The 18,151-nt window shown below is 54.1% G+C and overlaps 1 protein-coding gene across 3 annotated transcripts in view; it reads right to left on the bottom strand.

The window, feature by feature from the left end:
- Nucleotides 1-18,151, bottom strand: part of PDE2A (phosphodiesterase 2A) — a 94,206-nt gene that overhangs the window by 16,841 nt on the left and 59,214 nt on the right. For all 3 annotated transcript variants that reach the window (XM_043481742.1, XM_043481741.1, XM_043481744.1), the window contains exons 3-6: nt 16,812-16,901; nt 13,166-13,254; nt 4,211-4,320; nt 3,396-3,451 (exon numbers count right to left, since the gene is read on the bottom strand). In XM_043481742.1, coding sequence (XP_043337677.1) covers nt 3,396-3,451; nt 4,211-4,320; nt 13,166-13,254; nt 16,812-16,901 — 345 coding nt within the window. The remainder of the gene's footprint in view (nt 1-3,395; nt 3,452-4,210; nt 4,321-13,165; nt 13,255-16,811; nt 16,902-18,151) is intronic.

Consider the following 18,151-nt stretch of genomic DNA (forward strand, 5'->3'; position numbering starts at 1 on the left):
GCTGGGAGGCTGAACGAGCTTCAGAGGGCTGGAGGGAAGGAAGGAATCATGGAGTCCTCTCCACCTGCTGGGCCTGCCCCTCCCTGCACGTACTCCTGGGCTGCCTCAGCCCATCCCAACAAGCACATGCACAAACACAGTGCACACTTTCATGGAGACCCTCAGTGCCCCCCAACACACACACATTCACTGTCCCATAGAGATATCAGGCATGTGCATACCTGCACACACACAGTGCAGTCAAAGACATCCACACACTCACAGTGACTACCATCCACAGGTGCACATTCGTATCTGTACACAGGATACTTGAGTTCACATACTGGAGAGCCATGCACACACTTCTGCCCATCCCGCCCCATCCCGATAAGCAAACATAATCAGCTGCACACACACACACACCACACAGCTCCTTGCCCACTAACAGAACGCACAATTGTACCTACTCTTGCTAACTAGGGGGTGGGTCTATGACCCAGTGGGAGCTCTCAGGAGTGGGGACCCAGGCGGCAGAGAAGGTTGAAAGCCCAGCAAAGGCCCACCCCCTCACCAAGTTCAATAGAGCTAAAGGACACCCCTTCCCCCAAGTAAGGAACTGGTACGGCTGGCACAGCTCAGGGAAAGAGTGGGCACAAATCACACATCAGATGCCAGAGACCAAAGGCTCCCCGCTCCTCAGTGGGACTTATTATCCCAGAATCGAAGAACAGAGCCAAGACTCCACACAAAGAATCTGCAATCAAGTCACCCTGAGCTGCGAGCTGCGGGAGCCCAGAGCTCTGCACAGGACAGCATGCCCCTCAGAAAGCCCTCCGCTGAGCCCATCTCTATCAGGCCCCAATATTCTTTGCAGGGCTCCCAGGTTTCCTTGCTGTCACTTGCCCTCATTTGCAGTTCTCTCTTTGTTTGGCTCACTTGTGTAATGTCCAGTGCCCTCATCCCTCCAGACTGTATGGTCTGTGAAGGCAGGGCCCGTCTGGTCCGTCTCGGTCACTGCTGCTATGTTCGCATAGCACAGTGCCTGGAGGTGCTCAAGAAATATGCCTTCAATTGACGGATGGGTGAGTGGATGGATGGAGGGATGATGAATACAAGAGCAGAGACCTAGAGAGGGGAATGGGGCTTGTTAAGGAAGGAGCTGGTGAGCCAGCCCCCAAGTGATCTGCCCTGGGTACTCCTTTTACCCTCTAGAACCTTAGTCCTTGGGATTTGGCAGCAGCGGGGAGGTCTGGGGATGTCTATGCTGCCTCTCAGAGGATGTGAGATCCTGTGGCCACAGGAGCATGGGGCAGGAAGGGGCATGGAGCAGCTGGACAGATCAGCCAGACAGGATGTGTCAGACCTGTCTGTATGCTCTGGGGAGGGGGTGTCCAGGAGAAGAACATTTCCACTTGAGTAGGAAGGGCCAGGCTTGGAGGGGAGGCAGATTGCAAATAATCCAAATACTTTTCAAGAGCTCTTCACTGCCCAGGGTGTTTGAGGAGGTGAGCGGACAGTAGTCAGGAACTCCTGGCAGCCACAGGTAGCATCTTGCTCACCAGCACACATCCCACTCCTCAGCCTTGCTGTATCACACTCTTCCCCTCCACACTCCACCACCCTGACTCGGCTCATGCTGGTCCTAGAATATCCTATCCCTTCTTCTTTGTCTGTTCCCCCCTCCCCACGTCCCAAAGTCCCACTCAAATGCTGTCTCCACTGTGAGGCACCCCTTGGTGCTCCAGCATTATTTCATTTGGCCAGTGGTGGTATGAGGGTGACCCTGCCTTCCCCCAGACTGAGCTTCTAGAAGGCAGGAATGAGTGTGACTCCTCTCTCTGCTTCAGCACCTGTCCTGGGGCAGGCAGGGCCCAGAGCAGTGTTTTGCTTGGGTGCCATAAATTTAAGTGATCTGACCAATCCCCCTTGCCAACACACAGAGCCTTTCCTACCCCCAGGAGAAGGCTGAAGCCTGAACTCCTGGCCTGACATGAGCCACAGTGAACATCGGTCACAGCAACCATACTTCTGCCCACAATAACCTTCCAAGCATCTTGCCATTGTAGGAGCTGCCTCCTTACTGGCCCAGCCCTCACAGCCCCCGACACAGGAAGTCCTTCTAGGAACTTGGCACCCCAGACCCCTTTCCCTCAGCAGAGGTGGGCGACCAAGCCATCGCCTCCCACACCCCACCTCTGTATAGTGTGCCTAGCCCAGGTCCTCCTCCAAGCGACCAGCTCTGGGACAGATGGGGACCAGAGGAGCGAGGCAAGCGGCGCTGAGAACTGGGTGCCAATGGCAGATCCGTTCCCTGCGGGGACAGAAGCTGGGGGTGGCGAAGCAGCTTGCGGGAGAAACCAAGGGGGCCGCCTCCCCCTCCATCAGGCAGATGGGGCTCCGAGGAGACCAAGCCAAGTGTCCCTTCCTTCCTCTCCTCTCCCCGTGGCCGCCCCCCGCACCCCCCGCCAGCAGCTTGGGAAAGGTCAGGCGCCTCGGAAACCTTTAATTTCGTTTTAATGAGCTCAGGAGGAGTCACCGGGCGGGCGCTCCGAGACCGGCTCATTTATCTGTCCGCGCCCTTTACCGAGGCGGTGGTCCCCTCCGCAGAAGTCGATCCCTAATAACGGCGATTTGAGGGCGCTAACCCTTCAGTTCTTAGGACTGGAAGAACCGCAGAGCCCGGACCCCGCAAAGCTCACCCAGCCCCACAGGGGGAGTCGAAAGCGGGGAGCTCCGCGAGGGGGCAGCAGAGAGCAGGAGGGGCCCTGCCTCAGGTTGCCGGCCCATCTCCCCCAACCCAGCAGCGTCCCTCCTTCCAGCTGAGGCCCCCTCCCCTCCAGTCACCCGCCCCAGGAAGCCCACCCTGTTGCTTGGCATCTGTCCCAGCCTCGGATGTGGGTCTGGCTGGGGCTGGATGCCTTCCCAGGCAGCCCTGCTCCGGGGGCCTCCTCTCCTCAAGCCTCCCAGCTCCAGTCACCCCCATCTCTGACTGGCTTTCCCACACTGTCTCGATCGGGTCGGTCGTATCTGCGCACCCCTCCTCAGGGTCACTTGGTTCTCTCCCATTTGGCTGCATGCATGGCCTCTTGGGACACTGCCCCCAATGCATCTTGAAGGATGTCTTGGTCAGGGCTGTGTCAAGGCTCCACCAGGTAAGAGTCCAGATGGGGCTCACATATCCCTCTACAGGTTGCTGATGGGCAGGCAGCTTCATCCTGCCCATTCAAGGTGGGGCAGAGGGCTCCTCCCAGACTCCTCCCAGACCCCCATTTCCCCCATCTCCACCCCAACTTACTGTTCAACACACACACACACACACACACACACACACACACACACCATGGGGCTCCATCCAGTGCACCCTCCCTTGCTCCATCCCCTATTCTCTTCCCCATTCCACCCACAACCGCTCTTACCAAGATGACAGCTGCCACAGCCCCGGCCTCCTTGTCCACCAGCGGTATGACCAGCACTGAGGGGGAGAGGGCAATGAGGTGGTCCCGTGGGGCCAGTGAGGCTCAGAGGTACTGAGCCAGGACCCAGGGAGGGAGACAAAGACACAGACAGGGAGAGGCTGGGACAGAGACACAGAGAGACCCAGAGACCCGGAGAGACAGAGAGATGGGTCCTGAGGCAGTGACAAAAATGACCACAGCAACAACCCCTGCGTAGAAGGAAACCCCCGCTCTTGGCAACTTTCTCATGATCCTCCCAGCAACCCTGGGATGGAGGGAGGCAGGTAAGGCTGAGCACCCCTATTTTACAGATTGGGAAACTGAGGCCCAGAAAGGGGAAGTGACTTGCCCAAGATCACACAGCAAGTCAGGTCTCCTGACTCCCAGTCTTGTGCACTTTCCACATCGAGACAGAGGACAGAGACCTAGAGAGACTGAGACACGAAGCAGAGAGACATGCGGACAGGGGACGTGGAGAGGAAAAGAAAGAAAAACAGAGAGTGACAGAGAGCGTGACAACTACAGCCCATCTAACCACCAGCACAAGCCACACCCCCTCAAGGTAGGTTCTGTTGTTCCCATTTTACAGACCAGGAAATTGAGGCTCAGAGAGGTTAGTAGCACAATAGGGAGAGAATTAGATGGCGGGTTTGCTAGAAACACAAAGCAAGAGAAAGAAGGAGACAGAGAGATGGAGACAGGGATAGAAGACAGATATGGTCTGGGGAGCAGGGGCCACAGTCCCTCCCTGCCCCTGCCCAGCTCCCAGCCCTTACCTTGGGTGTCAGGAGCCAGTGGAGCCACCAGCCTTGCCAAGGGCTTCCCAGGCAGGTCTGAGGGGCCCAGTCCATTGCAGCCCAGCCGCTTCCGGGAGATCACAGCCTCTCTGAAAAGAGGATACGATTCTACCTCTCAGTCCCTGGGCTTCCCAGGTGGTGCTAGTGGTAAAGAATTCACCTGCCAAGCAGGGAACACAAGAGATGAGGTTTCAATCCCTAGGTCGGGAAGATCCCATGGAGAAGGCCCTGCAGCCCACTCCAGTATTCTTGCCTGAAGAATCCCATGGACAGAGGAGCCTGGAGGGCTATGGTCCACAGGGTTGCAAAGCGTCGGACACTACTGAAGCGACTTAGCACACACACTCAGTTTCTGGATCAAAGAGGAACAGGCCCCAGCCTGGGGACACACAGCGGGCTGGACCCTGCATATCTGTGAGGATCTGGACAAGTTGAGCCGCTGCACGGTGGATATGACAAAGGCAAAAATCAGAGTCTCAGGAGAAAAGGGAACCCTCCTGCACTGTTGGTGGGAATGTAAATTGATACAGCCACTATGGAAGACGGTATGGAGATTCCTTAAAAAACTACAAATAAAAACACCATATGACGCAGCAATCCCACTCCTAGGCATATACCCTGAGGAAACCAAAACTGAAAAGACACGTGTACCCCAATGTTCATTGCAGTACTATTTACAATAGCTAGAACCTGAAAGCAACCTAGATGTCCATTGACAGATGAATGGATAAAGAAGTTGTGGTTCATATACACAATGGAATATTACTCGGCCATAAAAAGGAACACATTTGAGTCAGTTCTAATGAGGTGGATGAAACTAGAGCCTGTTATACAGAGTGAAGTAAGTCAGAAAGAGATAAATATTGTATACTAACACATATATATGGAATCTAGAATGATGGTAGTGAAGAATTTATTTGCAGGGCAGCAATGGAGAAACAGACATAAAGGACAGACTTATGGACACGGGGAGAGGGGAGGAGAGGGTGAGATGTATGCAGAGAGGAACATGGAAACTTACATTACCATGTGTAAAACAGATAGCCAATGGGAATTTGTTGTATGTTTCAGAAAACTCAAACAGGGGCTCTGTATCAACCTAGAGGGGTAGGGTGGGGAGGGAGATGGGAAGGAGGTTCAAGAGGGAAGGGAAATATGTATACCTACGGCTAATTCATACTGAGGTTTGGCAGAAAACAACAAAATTCTGTAAAGCAATTGTCCTTCAATTAAAAAAAAAAAAAATCAGAGTCTCAGACCCTGACTCTCCCCTCCCCATGCAGAGGAGCAGGCAGCTACAGTCTGGCCTCTGGTGCCTCCTGCTGGTAGATAATGGGAAAGGTACCTTCAGGGTACAGCACAAATCCCACAGAGCAAATAAAAGCCAGGGCTCAGAGCTAGGCTGTCTGGGTTAGATCCTGCCATAGCTACCACTTGATTTTGGGCAAGTGACCTAACCTCTCTAAGCTTTCCAGGGAGATCTGGGGGGGACAGAGTAGAAATCGAAACATCAGAATCTTCAGAAAACCATCTGGAGCAACTTTTGGTGCTAAGCACAGGAGGGGGACTCCAGAAATTTATTAGGCATCCCTATGTGCATATTAAAAAGCAGAGACATTACTTTGCCAACAAAGGTCGGTCTAGTCAAAGCTATGGTTTTCCAGTAGTCATGTATGGATGTGAGAGTTGGACTATAAAGAAAGCTGAGTGCTGAAGAATTGATGCTTTTGAACTGTGGTGTTGGAGAAGACTCTTGAGAGTCCCTTGGACTGCAAGGAGATCCAACCAGCCAATCCTAAAGGAAATTAGTCCTGAATATTCATTGGAAGGACTGATGCTGAAGCTGAAACTTCAATACTTTGGCCACCTGATGCAAAGAACTGACTCATTGGAAAAGACCCTGATGCTAAGAAAGATTGAAGGCGGGAAGAAAAGGGGATGACAGAGGATGAGATGGTTGGATGGCATCACCGACTCAATGGACATGAGTTTAAGTAAACTTTGGGAGTTGGTGATGGACAGGGAGGCCTGGCGTGCTGCAGTCCATGGGGTCGCAAAGAGTCAGACATGACTGAGCAACTGAACTGAACTGAACTGATGTGCCCATGAAGTCCAGTCAACCTACATAGATAAATTCCCAATGATCCCATAGATTAAATACTATTATCTTTTCCATTTTTCAGGTGGAGAAACTAGTGTGCTGAGAGGTTAAGTAACTTGTCCGAAGTCCCACAGCTAGCAAGAGGTAGAGCCTGGACTTGAACCCAGGCATTTGGCACCAGAGCCCATACTGCTAACCAGTACCCTTGAGTCTTCCTAAAGACCAGAGGGGACTGAGGCTCCAACGAGGACTGATGTGAATGTCAAGGAGGCATAGGGCATCGGTGTGATGGGGGCAGGGGTGGGAACTGAGACAGGGGAGCCTATGGTAGGAAGAACGAGCTTCTCTCTGCCTTCACCACACATCCCCCCTGCCCCAGCCTCTGGCTCTTCCTGCTTAATTAAGCACCTGAGTTTTCACCAAATGTCACTCCCTGATGATTAATTGTCCTGGGTTCTTCATCCCTCATGCTGCCTCCACTTAATTGTGTTTGTAGGAACTGCCTGGCCTGGAGAGAAGAGATGCTTGCAGGGCTGGGACTCTGGTGTGTGCATGTGGAGTCACTCATGGGAGCCCAGCAAAGGTCAGGTGAGGAAACGAGAGGGGTAGTCTGCGAGTCCCCAGATCAGGTCCCAGCAGCTAGAGAAATTAAGGACCAAAGAGGCTGAATGCCTTAGTCAGGGTCATACAACATTCTGAATCCAACCCATTCACTCCTGGTCCCTTGGTTCAGATTCTACGATGACCACTGGTGTCTCCCACCTTCCAACCCCCACACCTGGACCTTTTAGGTTTCTAGAGGGCCGGATTCCAGTTTTGAGCTGTCCAACTGTGCCAGTCACCCAGGAAGGAACAGGGATCTAGGGTGGCAGGAGGCAATGGCAGCCACGTTTCCGAGGGACTAAGTTGATAAAGGCTGGGGCTTCGTGGAGACAGGGACTGGCCTTGTTGACCCTCAGCCAGACCCCTTGTAGCGGACCCCACCCAATCTCTTGGCCTCAGATAAGCTAGTTACCAGTCAGCCACCAGGTGGCGCTGGTCCTTGCACTGCTGGTCAGTAAGTGCTGCAGCTTCATCTCACTGACCCCTGACTCCTCTCTTCCCAACCCCCAGACTGTGGGCTACCCTGGCTTCTCTCCTCCTACCTCCCCACTCTGCCCTCAAGCCAGGACCCTGATAAAGGAATTGCCCTGAGCTTTTCTTCTGCACAAAACTCCCCTTCGGTGCTCATGGTCTCATGACTCTCCAGCCCCCAATCTCTTAAGCTCCAGGACTCCAAGTCTGGCTGAAGGCCTGCCCTGGGTTTCCCTGAAATAGTCAGAGACCCCCGCAGTCCTGATCGGAACTTATCCTCTCCACCACTTCCCCGGAAGTAGCACAACCATCCACCGGGTCCCCTGCAGCTTTCCTCAAACTGTCCTGGGTGTCTCCCTCTCCTCACCTCCCCATCCAATGGGTGAGTCACCACCCCTGCATCCCCACAGCTCTCCCCTGCCCTCCATTCCCAAGCCACTGCCCGGCTCAAATAGACACCTCTCCCCTAGACCTGCAACAGCCTCTCTCCTCGCCTCCTGCCTCCTGTCGGGTCCCTTAAATCCAGCCCCCACCAGAGTCAGGGCAGATGTCCTAACTATGAGGACATTCTGCTTAAAGCCATTCCACAGAGTATTTGTTTATTCCACAGAGTCCCTCTGTGTCAGGTTTGGTATCGAAGACCAAGAGAAGAGGAGGAGTCATGGTGTCGTCCAGCAAATGAAGTACAGACCCACGCCGGAGTGCAGAGATGGGAGCCTGACAAAGGAAGGAAGAGCAGGCCCCAGCTGACCCCTATGCAGGACAGAAGTGGGATCAGAGAAGGAGAAGGCTTCCTGGAGGAGGAGATGCCTGAGTTGAGTCTTAGAGGACACACAGATGCTATCAAGGCAGACAGGAAAGGAAGTGCAGGTGGAGGGAACTGCATGGCAAAGGCTCAGAGGAAAGAAAGAATGTGTGTCTGCTGGATGGTCCACCGGCCAGGCGGCTGCAGAGGGCCAGGGTCCTGAGGAGCTAGGCTTGATCCTGAGGACAGTGGGAGCCCAGGGACTTGAACAGGCCAAGGTGAAGGTCAGGTTCAATTTCAGGCTGATCATGCTGGCTGCTGAGTAAAACTCTCACTAGAGAGGGAAAATCTGAGAGACAGAAACTGGGTCTCAGTGAGGGCCTGTAGTCTCAGACGTCCCTGGAACAGCAAAAGGGAGGCTGGGCTGGGGCAGGGTCAAGGCTGGAGCCTTGACTGGGTCCAGATCTTCCACCAAGCACTGGGCCTTCCAAGGATCTTCCACCCTCAGGAGTTCCCCCACACCTCGGAACTTTGCTCTGTAACCCACCCTCTTCTGGCCAGCCACATCCCAGAGCTCTGGGCAGGGCTGTGCCAGGCCATGCTCACCTCAACCCACCCTGCTATGAGCCCTTTTCTGCTGCCTCACTCTTCCCAGAACTGCTGTACCCCTAGAGGTTTCAAAGATGCTGGAAGTGGGTAGGGGACTCCAAGGCTGTGTCTCCTCCACCCAGTCAGGGCTGGGGCTTCATCTACTGCTCACATCCCCCACTCATGTCTGCCTGCCTGTCTCCCTGCTAAGTCACTCAGTCATGTCCAACTCTCTGAGACCCTATGGACTATATCCAGCCAGACTCCTCTGTCCATGGGATTCTCTAGGCAAGAATACTGGAGTGGGTTGCCGTGCCCTCCTCCAGGGGATTTTTCTGACCCAGAGGGACCCAACCCATGTCTACTGTGGCTCCTGCACTGCAGGCGGATTCTTTATCGCTGAGCCACCGGGGAAGCCCCACATCCCCCATGACGTCCCCTCAACTCAGCGCCCCCGCCCTGCCTCCTCTCCCCTCCTGACTGTCCCCTCCAACCAGGATGATGTTGGAGGGGAGGGAACACCACAGCCCCGGGGCCAGCTGTCCAGATTGAAGGCTAATGACTCAGTCCTGGTGCCTGGGTGGTCATGGGCTGCCCCAGTGAAGATAAAGACAGATGGACACAGAGTGGGGAGAGGAACAGGCGTGGATTTTATGATGGTTCCGTCCCTTTAACAACTATTTGCTTAGTGGAGGGCAGAGGAAAAGGCTCTCTGTTGGTGGGGTCAATGGCCTGGAAAGAGCACCAGGCCCTCTTCCACTCCTCTGAGCCCCTTCTTAGGTGAGACCTCCCTCCCCTGACGGAGCCCCCCACCTCCAGGGTCCTCATCTTCACTCTCATCTTTCATCCCTCTTGGAGACAAATTACGATTCAGGCCAAGACCCCAACCCTCCTTTCCGCCTCCCTCTCCCTCCCCCAGAATGTGAGACTTCACAGAGATGGGAACAGACTGTTCTCTGTGTCCCTTGAGGTCAGTCAGAGGGGCAGACGGATTCTGCAGTGAGTGGGGGCCTAGTCAACTCTGAGGAAGAAATTTCTACAAGGTTGGGCCCCGGGGCCCCCCCAAACGGTGGCAGAGGGAGACAGCCAGCTGGGAACGGGGTGGGCGGTGTCTCCGCTCTAGTCAGAAAGGCTTTCACTGTACTCAGCAGGGAGTAATCAGAGGCTTTAACATGGCAGGAGACACAATGAGAAGAGGACTGAAATAGGCTGACTGAGATTGAGGCGGGGCCCAGAGAAGAGAGAGAAGGCTTCCAGGAAGCCTCTCGCCCAGGCAGCCCTCCAGGATTCTCCCTCTCCAGCCCTGAAGAACCCCGCCCCGCCCTTGCAGCCTCAGGATTCCGAGCCTGCAGCCCTCAGACGTCACAGTGCCCCAGCTTATCAGAGCACATAGCTAGACTGAGGCCCAGGGAGACAGCATGAGCTTGTGATGGCAGCCATGTTGTCCTGGCTCCCAGCCCAGGGTTCTTCTCCTGGACAGACCCATCCCCTAGGGAGGCTGCCAAGGCCCAGACACCTTTTTTGGAAAACTGAATCCTCCTTAGTGCTGGGGATCTATGCAGCAGGCTTCCTAGCGGCCCTCGGGCTGGGCCCTGGCAGAGAAGGGAAATGGGCTGGTCAGGGTGGAGAAGGTACGCGGAAGGACTTCGCGGGGGAGGAGACAGCTCGGCAAGCACAAGGAGGCAGGGAACCCAGGACTCATGCCGGGACGAAACGGCATCTGTGAACCCGTGGAGGGGTGCGGGGCATCACAGGAAGGGCTGGGTAGCCGGTGGGGCCGCCTCACTCCCCCGGCTCATCTCCACCCTGCCTCCCCACACCACCCTGGGCCCTTATCTGTCTTTATGATCCGCCTTCACTTCACACCTGCTGCTGTTTGCCCGCCCTGCCGGCCCTCCAGGGTTTCCTGGAGGAGCACCCCCTCCACTGGGGCCAGCGCAGAGGCTCCACCTTGGGCTGGGGCTGGTGCTTGGTCTCCCGATGACGCACCAAAGGGCCCTTCAGAGAGCCACAGAGGGCACTTTCGGAAGGGCCCTGGGAGGGAAGTAATTTTCTCAAGGTCACCCAATGAGTAAATGCGTTGGGACTTGGGGGTGGAGGGCAATCAGCAATCATTAAACACCTACTGTGTGCTGGCCCTGGGCTAAGCCCTGGCATCTTATTAAGCCCATAGGCAGGGCCCACTGTTTTCTCCATTCTGTAGATGAAAAAACAGGCTTGGAAGGGGCCCCAGTGGGGCAGGGATGGGGCAGGGCTAGAATCCAGGCCTGTCTGACTCGCATTCATGTGCTCTTGTCTCTTCCGCAAACCTCTGTCTCTTCAGTCCAAGCCGAGGAGGTGGGCTCACCACTAGACACGCAGTGAGTGGGTGAGTGGGCAGAGCACAGATTTCAAAAGAGAGGACTGGCCTGAACCTTCGCCCCCATACTTGCTGGTGGGACGCCCGCTTGCCCCCTCACCCGCCTTGCCGCCTCAGCCTTCTAGGATTTCTGAGCCTTGTGTCCCAGCAGTCTTCCCCTCTCCACTCTCAACTCTGAGCTAATGGCATTGGAACATTTACTTTTAATTGCCTTTTTTTTTTTTTTTTTGGTACCTTTACCAAAGGCTTTAATGAATCTGAAGTGGCCGGAAGTGGGGATACTGAAAGGGCTTCTGATGCTGCAGAGGATCTGAGCCCCTCAAAGATGCCTGGACCGCAGGCGCCCACCCCCACCCCGGCTCACGCAGGCTCAGAAGGAGCAATGCAGACCCTGAAGGATGCTCCCTTCTTGCTGTCTTGAGTCTGCGATCCTGCAGCCCTCTGCCAGGAGAGCCTTCCCAGGCTGCCTCGAGGAAACTTCCTAGATCAGACAAGCTCATATTAAATAAAGTTCTTGAGGATTAGGGGTAGGGGTACAGGCTCAGAGGAGAAGAGGGGACATTATAGCATTTTTTCCCTTAAGATTCTGAAGACCTCCCAGGGCTATCCTGCCATCTTACAGATGGGACACTAGAAGCCAGAGAAGAGCATGGCTGCCTTAGTTCACACAGTCCTCAAGAGGAGAAGTTGTCAAATGATGCTAAAGGGGACAGTGTCACCTACCTGCCCACCCTGTGGGAAAATCGACTGGGAGAAAAGGAGGTGGGAAGGCTCAGAGCTATTGGAGAGGCACCAGCCCCTTCCATGGGGAACAGCCGGAGGATAAAACAGCATCAAAGAAGCCAGGGTTCCACGTGTCAGGAGAGGGGTGTCTCAGGACCACCAGCATCCCCAGTATCAGGACCTCTGGCATCCCCCAAAAGCAGCTCTTTCCATGGCCTCTGTGACAGGTGTTTTGCCAACCTCAGCTACTACCTGAAAAAGCCGCATCCCTGACTGTTTGACATGTTGGAGTGGAGCGCTGCCTCCTGGTAACACCCCCCACTGGTGTCCACCCAGCCCTTATAGCTCCCGACCCTGTGCTCCCTGGGTCCATGACACCACTGTACTACTCAGAAGGCAGTGCCCGTATCCTCCTTGGCCTGCCCTCCTCTGGACCAGAGTTCCTGCCCATCCACACTTTCTCATCAGACAAGCTCCATTTCCCTTCTCTCTCCCCTGGACAGCCAGGAGCCAGGATACCGTGTCCCAGACCTGGCTGTGCCTCACACCAAGTATGTGGCATTGGACACATCTCACGATGTCTGCTCATCTGGAAAACAGGGAGGCTAAATTCAATAGGCTCAGAGGTGCCAAGGGACCATAGGGCACTGAGCCCGTGTTCCTGAAGTCAGTGATTCCAATGTTCTACCATAATAAAAATAAAAACAGACATTTAGCACTCATTATGGATACAGTTTTAAGGGCATTACATGTGTTAAACGTTTAATCCTCCCAAGAATCCTCCCATAATAGTACTACGAGATGAGTACTATTATTATCGCCAGTTTACAAGCAAGAAAACCGGGGCACAGAGAGGCTGAGTCCCTTGCCCTGGATAGTAAACTGGAGCTGGGGTTTGAACCCAAGCAGCCAGGCTCCAGAACCCACAGCGGGACGTAGTCTGTGATCTCCCCATTCTCAGAGTTGACACCATGCGGTCCGGCATTCTGTGACTCCGAGTTCTGTGATTCTGTGAGAACCTGCAGGCAGTTATCGTTGCCTGCTGGGGTTCTAGCTGACAAACTGTAGCCCTGACCTTTTGAGACTCAAGCTAAGAAGGCTGCAGTGGTTTAGAATAGCTCTCCAGGAGGAAATCTAGCAGTTGGCACTTTCCCTGTGTCATCCACTCTCCAAACACAACACAAGAGAAGACAGTGCTTCTCCCCTCTATGCTGCAGCCGGTGATCCAGCCAGGGAACCCCAGCTGGCAGGGAGGCTAAGGTCAAGGTCAGATGGGGAGGGTGAGGCCAGACCTTGTGGTCTCCCTTGACCATGTGAGGGGGCAATGGGTGGAGAGCAGCTCACCGCACTTTCCCCTCCTGGGGCAGCTCATGGCGGGGCTCCTCACACACCAGCCGGGATTCCCCGTCCAGCAGGTAGGTGTAGACTGTCTCCTAGAACAGAAGGCACTCATGAGATCCAGAGGAAAGGCCCTCCCACCACCCACTTCCAGTCTGACACAGGTCTGGGTGACAAGGTCGTAGGCATCTGTTTGTCCGTCATTACTCCCCAGGTGATTCTAAGTGCAGCCAGGGTAGAAAAACTCCCCTGTGATCTCAGCACTTCACTCTCCTGGGGAGGGTCTGATGAGCTGAAGGAACAGACCACAACCTGCCAATACTCCACAACCCTGAGATATTTCCCTGCAGAGACTGCAGCCTCAACAGACAATAACTGAGCGTCCACTTGGGGCCATACTGCAGAAGAGGCTCTGCAGGGAAGAGGGTATCTTCCCTCCTACTTCAGATACACAACCAAGAAATCATACACTGTGAGCCAAGCCAGGAGGACTTCTTGGAGGGAGTGACTTTAAAGTTGTAATTGACATGGGAATTAGACATATTTAGGGAGTGGGTTGGAGATGGAGATGGAAGAGGACAGGGAATCCTGGTGTGCTGCAGTCCATGGGGGTCGCAAAAGAGTCGGACACAAATAAGCAACTGAACAACAACAAAAGGGAGTGGGTGAGAATGGCTTCTGGGCCAAGTATTAATAATAGGTAGGTAGGTGTACAGAGTCCAAAGCATTGATGGAACCGACAGTGGCGGGGCCGGGGGGTGGCACAGGAGGTGGGTTTGGGATCAGGGGTGCTGAGTGGGAAGGGAGCTTGGGGAGGGTTTCGTTGGGGAGAGGGACTGCTGCTGGGGAGGGAGGAGCTGGTGAGCCCTGTGAGACAGGAGCTGATTTGTATTTTGGAATGATCACTCCCCAGAGTGAGATCAAAGCTCTGTTTGAAGCATATCAAATCTGCAGCTTGTCAATCCACCCTCCCTAAGGACCCAGGGCAGTCCTTTGTTTGGGGGTGGGGGGACATGCCACTCAGTGTGCAGGATTTTAGTTCCCCGTCCAGGGATTGAACCTGCACCCTCAGCAGTGAAAGCACAGAGTCCTAACCACTGGACTGTCAGGAACTGCCCCCCAGAGCAGTCTTGGTTTCAGTTGCAGACCATGTCTTGGCAGAAGCAGTTGCCCTCACTGACCCACAAGAGAAAATCCACATTCCCTCCAAGGGGGACTGGCCATTCTTAGAGACCCACAGCCAACCTGTCTGCAGAGCATCTCCACTGCTGGAGTCGCATGTGATGAGAGAGACCCAGGTGCTCAGCAGAGCCTACACCCCATCAAGGGGGTACCCATATGCCCAGCTCAGTATCCCGAGAGGCATTGTTTTCTCAGTGGGAGAATGGAGGGCTTGTCCTCTCTGCTGACGGTATCAGGGAGGGCTTCTGGAGGTGGTGACACTGAAGCTCCGTTAAAGTAAGTGTGGAGTCCTTCTCAGAAGCCATTGCCTTTCACAGCTGTGAGAGTCCACAACCATGTCAGACACTCTTGTTGTCCTTGGCTGTCCCCAGCCAGCCAACCCCCAGGAGATGCCCCAGTCCCACCTCCAGAGAACCTGAGCCAAGCTCAGAAGTGGCATAGGCCAGAAATGACAGGACCTGTGGAGGGTGAGCGGGGCAGACACAGGAAGACCCGGGCCCCCTTGTCTTCCCAGGTGAGGGTCTAGTAGGGGAGTTCAGGGATGAAGAAATCGGTGGGAAGGAGGCCCTCACACCTCATCTATATTCAGCCTCCTCCTGTCAACCAACCCTTTACTCAGCCTAGGAGGGGCCTGTAGGATTTGGTCCCCCAAAAAAGTTAAGACACTACCCAGCACCCAGAGTCTTGCCCTGGCAGAGAGAGGGGCAGGCAATCCGAGGGTGGCAAGCAGGCAGGCACGCACATCCTCACTTCACTTCCGGGTGTCCGTCTGCCTCCACCCATCACTCACAGCCCTCTGGGTTAAAATTAGCTGAGTTTACTGGAGAGAAGGAGGAATCATTTCAGACACATCAGTCCCATCTGCATTTGCGGCTGCCTGCCACAATGGGTGCTGATGAGGGAGCCAGGTGCCAGCAGCTCCCCTCCCTGGAGTCTCCCCACCCCTCTTTGGAGAGTTGAGCTCCTCCATGCAGTCAAGACAGGGCTCCCTCCCCAAAGTCAGGGCTTCCCTAGCTCATGCAGGTCTTTGGGGTGGACCAAGACCAACACTTCCCACTGTCCCAGGGATCTAGTCACCTGGACCGGAGCTGTTTTCCTGGCCCCCTGCTTTGGGGATACAATTAATCTAGTACAAGGGCATCTCTGCTGGCACCACCAGCATCCTGCCTGTGAAGACCCTCCTCCTCCCCACCCCCAAGGCAGCCTCGTGGATGCTGACCTGCCAACCTCCCCACCTCTTCTTTTCCAGATGTTTCTCCATCCCAGGCCAGATGTTGCCTCAATCCCATCTCCGGGAGGATTTATTTTGGGAGCCAACACACCACCCACTTCCTACCAATTTCACGCTCAATAAAGCTCACTCATTAGTCTTCCTCCTGGGCTCTGAACTTCCAGGAGGTTTTGAAAAGACAGAGCTGAGGAAAGAGAATGGGGATGCTTAGGTGCCAAGCCCCATTTGTTCCTGTCATGCTGTGTGACCTTGGGGGAAGTGTCCTCCCTCTCTGGGCCTTGGGTGGATCATTCATCCAGCAGATTCAGACACAGTAGGCTCTGCTGGTGGCTATTGTCTAGGGTAGAGGAGGGAACACCCCAGGCTATGGGACTCAGTTTAGGCATTTCCTCTTCTGGTAAGTCTCCCATGCCTCTTAGGGTGTCAGAGCCCCCCTCCCCAGACTGACAGTCCCCTGCTCCCTTCTGTCTGGCACAACTGATACACTGCTGCTTTGTGTCTTGAGAGCCAGTTCATTCATCCTCCTGCATAAGGGATGCATAGTGACCATGGGAGCTGAGTTGAGGAGTGGCCTGGGGCAACTGAAGAGGAGCACAGTCTTCTCATCCAGGCACTCCAGGCCCAGGAAACCATGCTGACCAGGTGACCAGGGGCCCAAGCAGCCACCCTCCACATGTTCCCAGTGTGCAACCTCATCTATGGTGTTGGGATGGGTCAGAGAGAAGCTTAAAGGCTTCTGGAGGCTTCTAGAGGACATCTTATCCAGGCTCCTGACTCTAGACAGGACACCTGAACTCAGCACAGATCTATTTATCAAGGCAGAGCCCCATTCCAGCACACAGCTGATACCAAGGAAGTTCTTCTGCATCTCTACTCTCAATCCTTCCTGCTATACATATTCCAAACCTCACGTGACTCACTAGGTCCTACCTAGTGAATCCATTAGGTTATTATTCTAAGTGAATCCATTCCATAATCTGAGACATGATCTTTCCAATTACACTCTAATGCCCCTTCTGTCCCAGACATTCCAGAATTCCCATATCAGTTCATTCACTGGGGCTGAGTTTTAGTCCTCCTCCTCCAGGAAGCCCTCTTAAACACTCGCCCATACCCTTCACTTCCCCATGAGAGTCCTCTGGGCAGAGACCCTGCTTCTTCTTTCCTTCTCAACCCTGTAGGTTAAGAGGAGCTGGGCAAAGGCTTAAGGGGCAGGAAAGTATGGAACAAGGCACGTACCACTTTGGGAAGCACAGCTGACAGGGCCTCCTTGACAGCCTGTTGCAAGCCTGCAATGTCGATGACAGAGCCCAGGCTCAGCAAAGCATCCTGGAAGAGAGGAAAGGGCAGTGAGGGCCTTTGCCAGGCAGGCCAGGACAGCGCCCCTACCCAGGGGGCTGGGAATACAAACTCTCAGCTTAAACCAGGGCCTAAGGCTAGCAGACACTTGAATCCCAGGATCTTAGGAACTCAGAATCCAACCAGTCTTCTTTTATTTCCCCAACAAGTCTTAAGGTCTTAAAATGTCCAAGTCCCTTCATCTTACAATGAGGGGTCTGGGGCTTAGAGAAGGGTCAGGGACTTAGCAAAGAACTCACAGTAAGTCAAGAGGTCAAGACCTAGACCTAGACCCTAGGTCTCTTGTCCTTCAGCCATGGACAACTCAGGCATAGCAGGGAAAGTGCAAGCTTCTGCATTAATATAAAACGAAACAAGTCAACAAAAAGCTCCAAATTGGAATTCTAGCTCCACTACTTATAAGCAGTGTGAATCTCGGTCAAGTCACTGAGCCTCAGTCTTCTATCTGTAAACTGGGGGCAACTAAGGCTATCTCCCCCTACAGGTTGATGTGATGATGAAATGAAACTGAGTGCCCACACACACAGGTGCTCAGCGAAACATTTGCTGAACCTGGGTCCCATTCAGTTTCCCGAGGAGGGAGGTGGTCTTGCACCATCTCATTTTTCATCCTAGTGAGGGGCTGGGAGTAACAAGAGTCCATGGGGTACATGAGCCCACAAGATTCAAGAAACACAGTGAGGCCAGCCCCTGGCGAGATAGAAGGGGAAGGAGAACTCAGCCTTGACTGCCTCACAGCCTTCCTGTCCCAGGAACAGGCCTCGTCCTTGGAGAGCCGGAACCAAGACAAGAAAGGTCCCTGCTTCTCGCTCTATTAACTTGGCCAAAACCATGGGGATCAAAGAGAAAGGTAACAGAACAGAGGATCCAGGGCCAAAGCAGGACTGTGACTCATACCATCCACTCAGCCAGGCCCTCCCCACTAGCCCCTGCAAGTTTTTTCTGATGTCTTCCTTGTGGATGGCTCAGTCTGTGTTCATAGAGCCCAGTGATTAATTGTAGGATGGAAGACACATGGCGTGGCCCCCATTCCTGTAAAAGTGATGTGAGCCTGAGGCTCTTATTGGGCCACAAGCTCAGTATGAGCCCACAGCATAAATGTGGCTGGTAATATATTAAAACACTGAGATTGCAAGCGCATGTTAATAAAGATGTTACCCTAACTGGGGAAGATGAGAGTTCGTCCATGTCCATGGGCTGATTAGATCATCCCCAGTGCA

Source organism: Cervus canadensis, chromosome 11 (assembly GCF_019320065.1).
Source record: "Cervus canadensis isolate Bull #8, Minnesota chromosome 11, ASM1932006v1, whole genome shotgun sequence".
In the NCBI taxonomy this organism is placed as follows: Eukaryota; Metazoa; Chordata; class Mammalia; order Artiodactyla; family Cervidae; genus Cervus; species Cervus canadensis.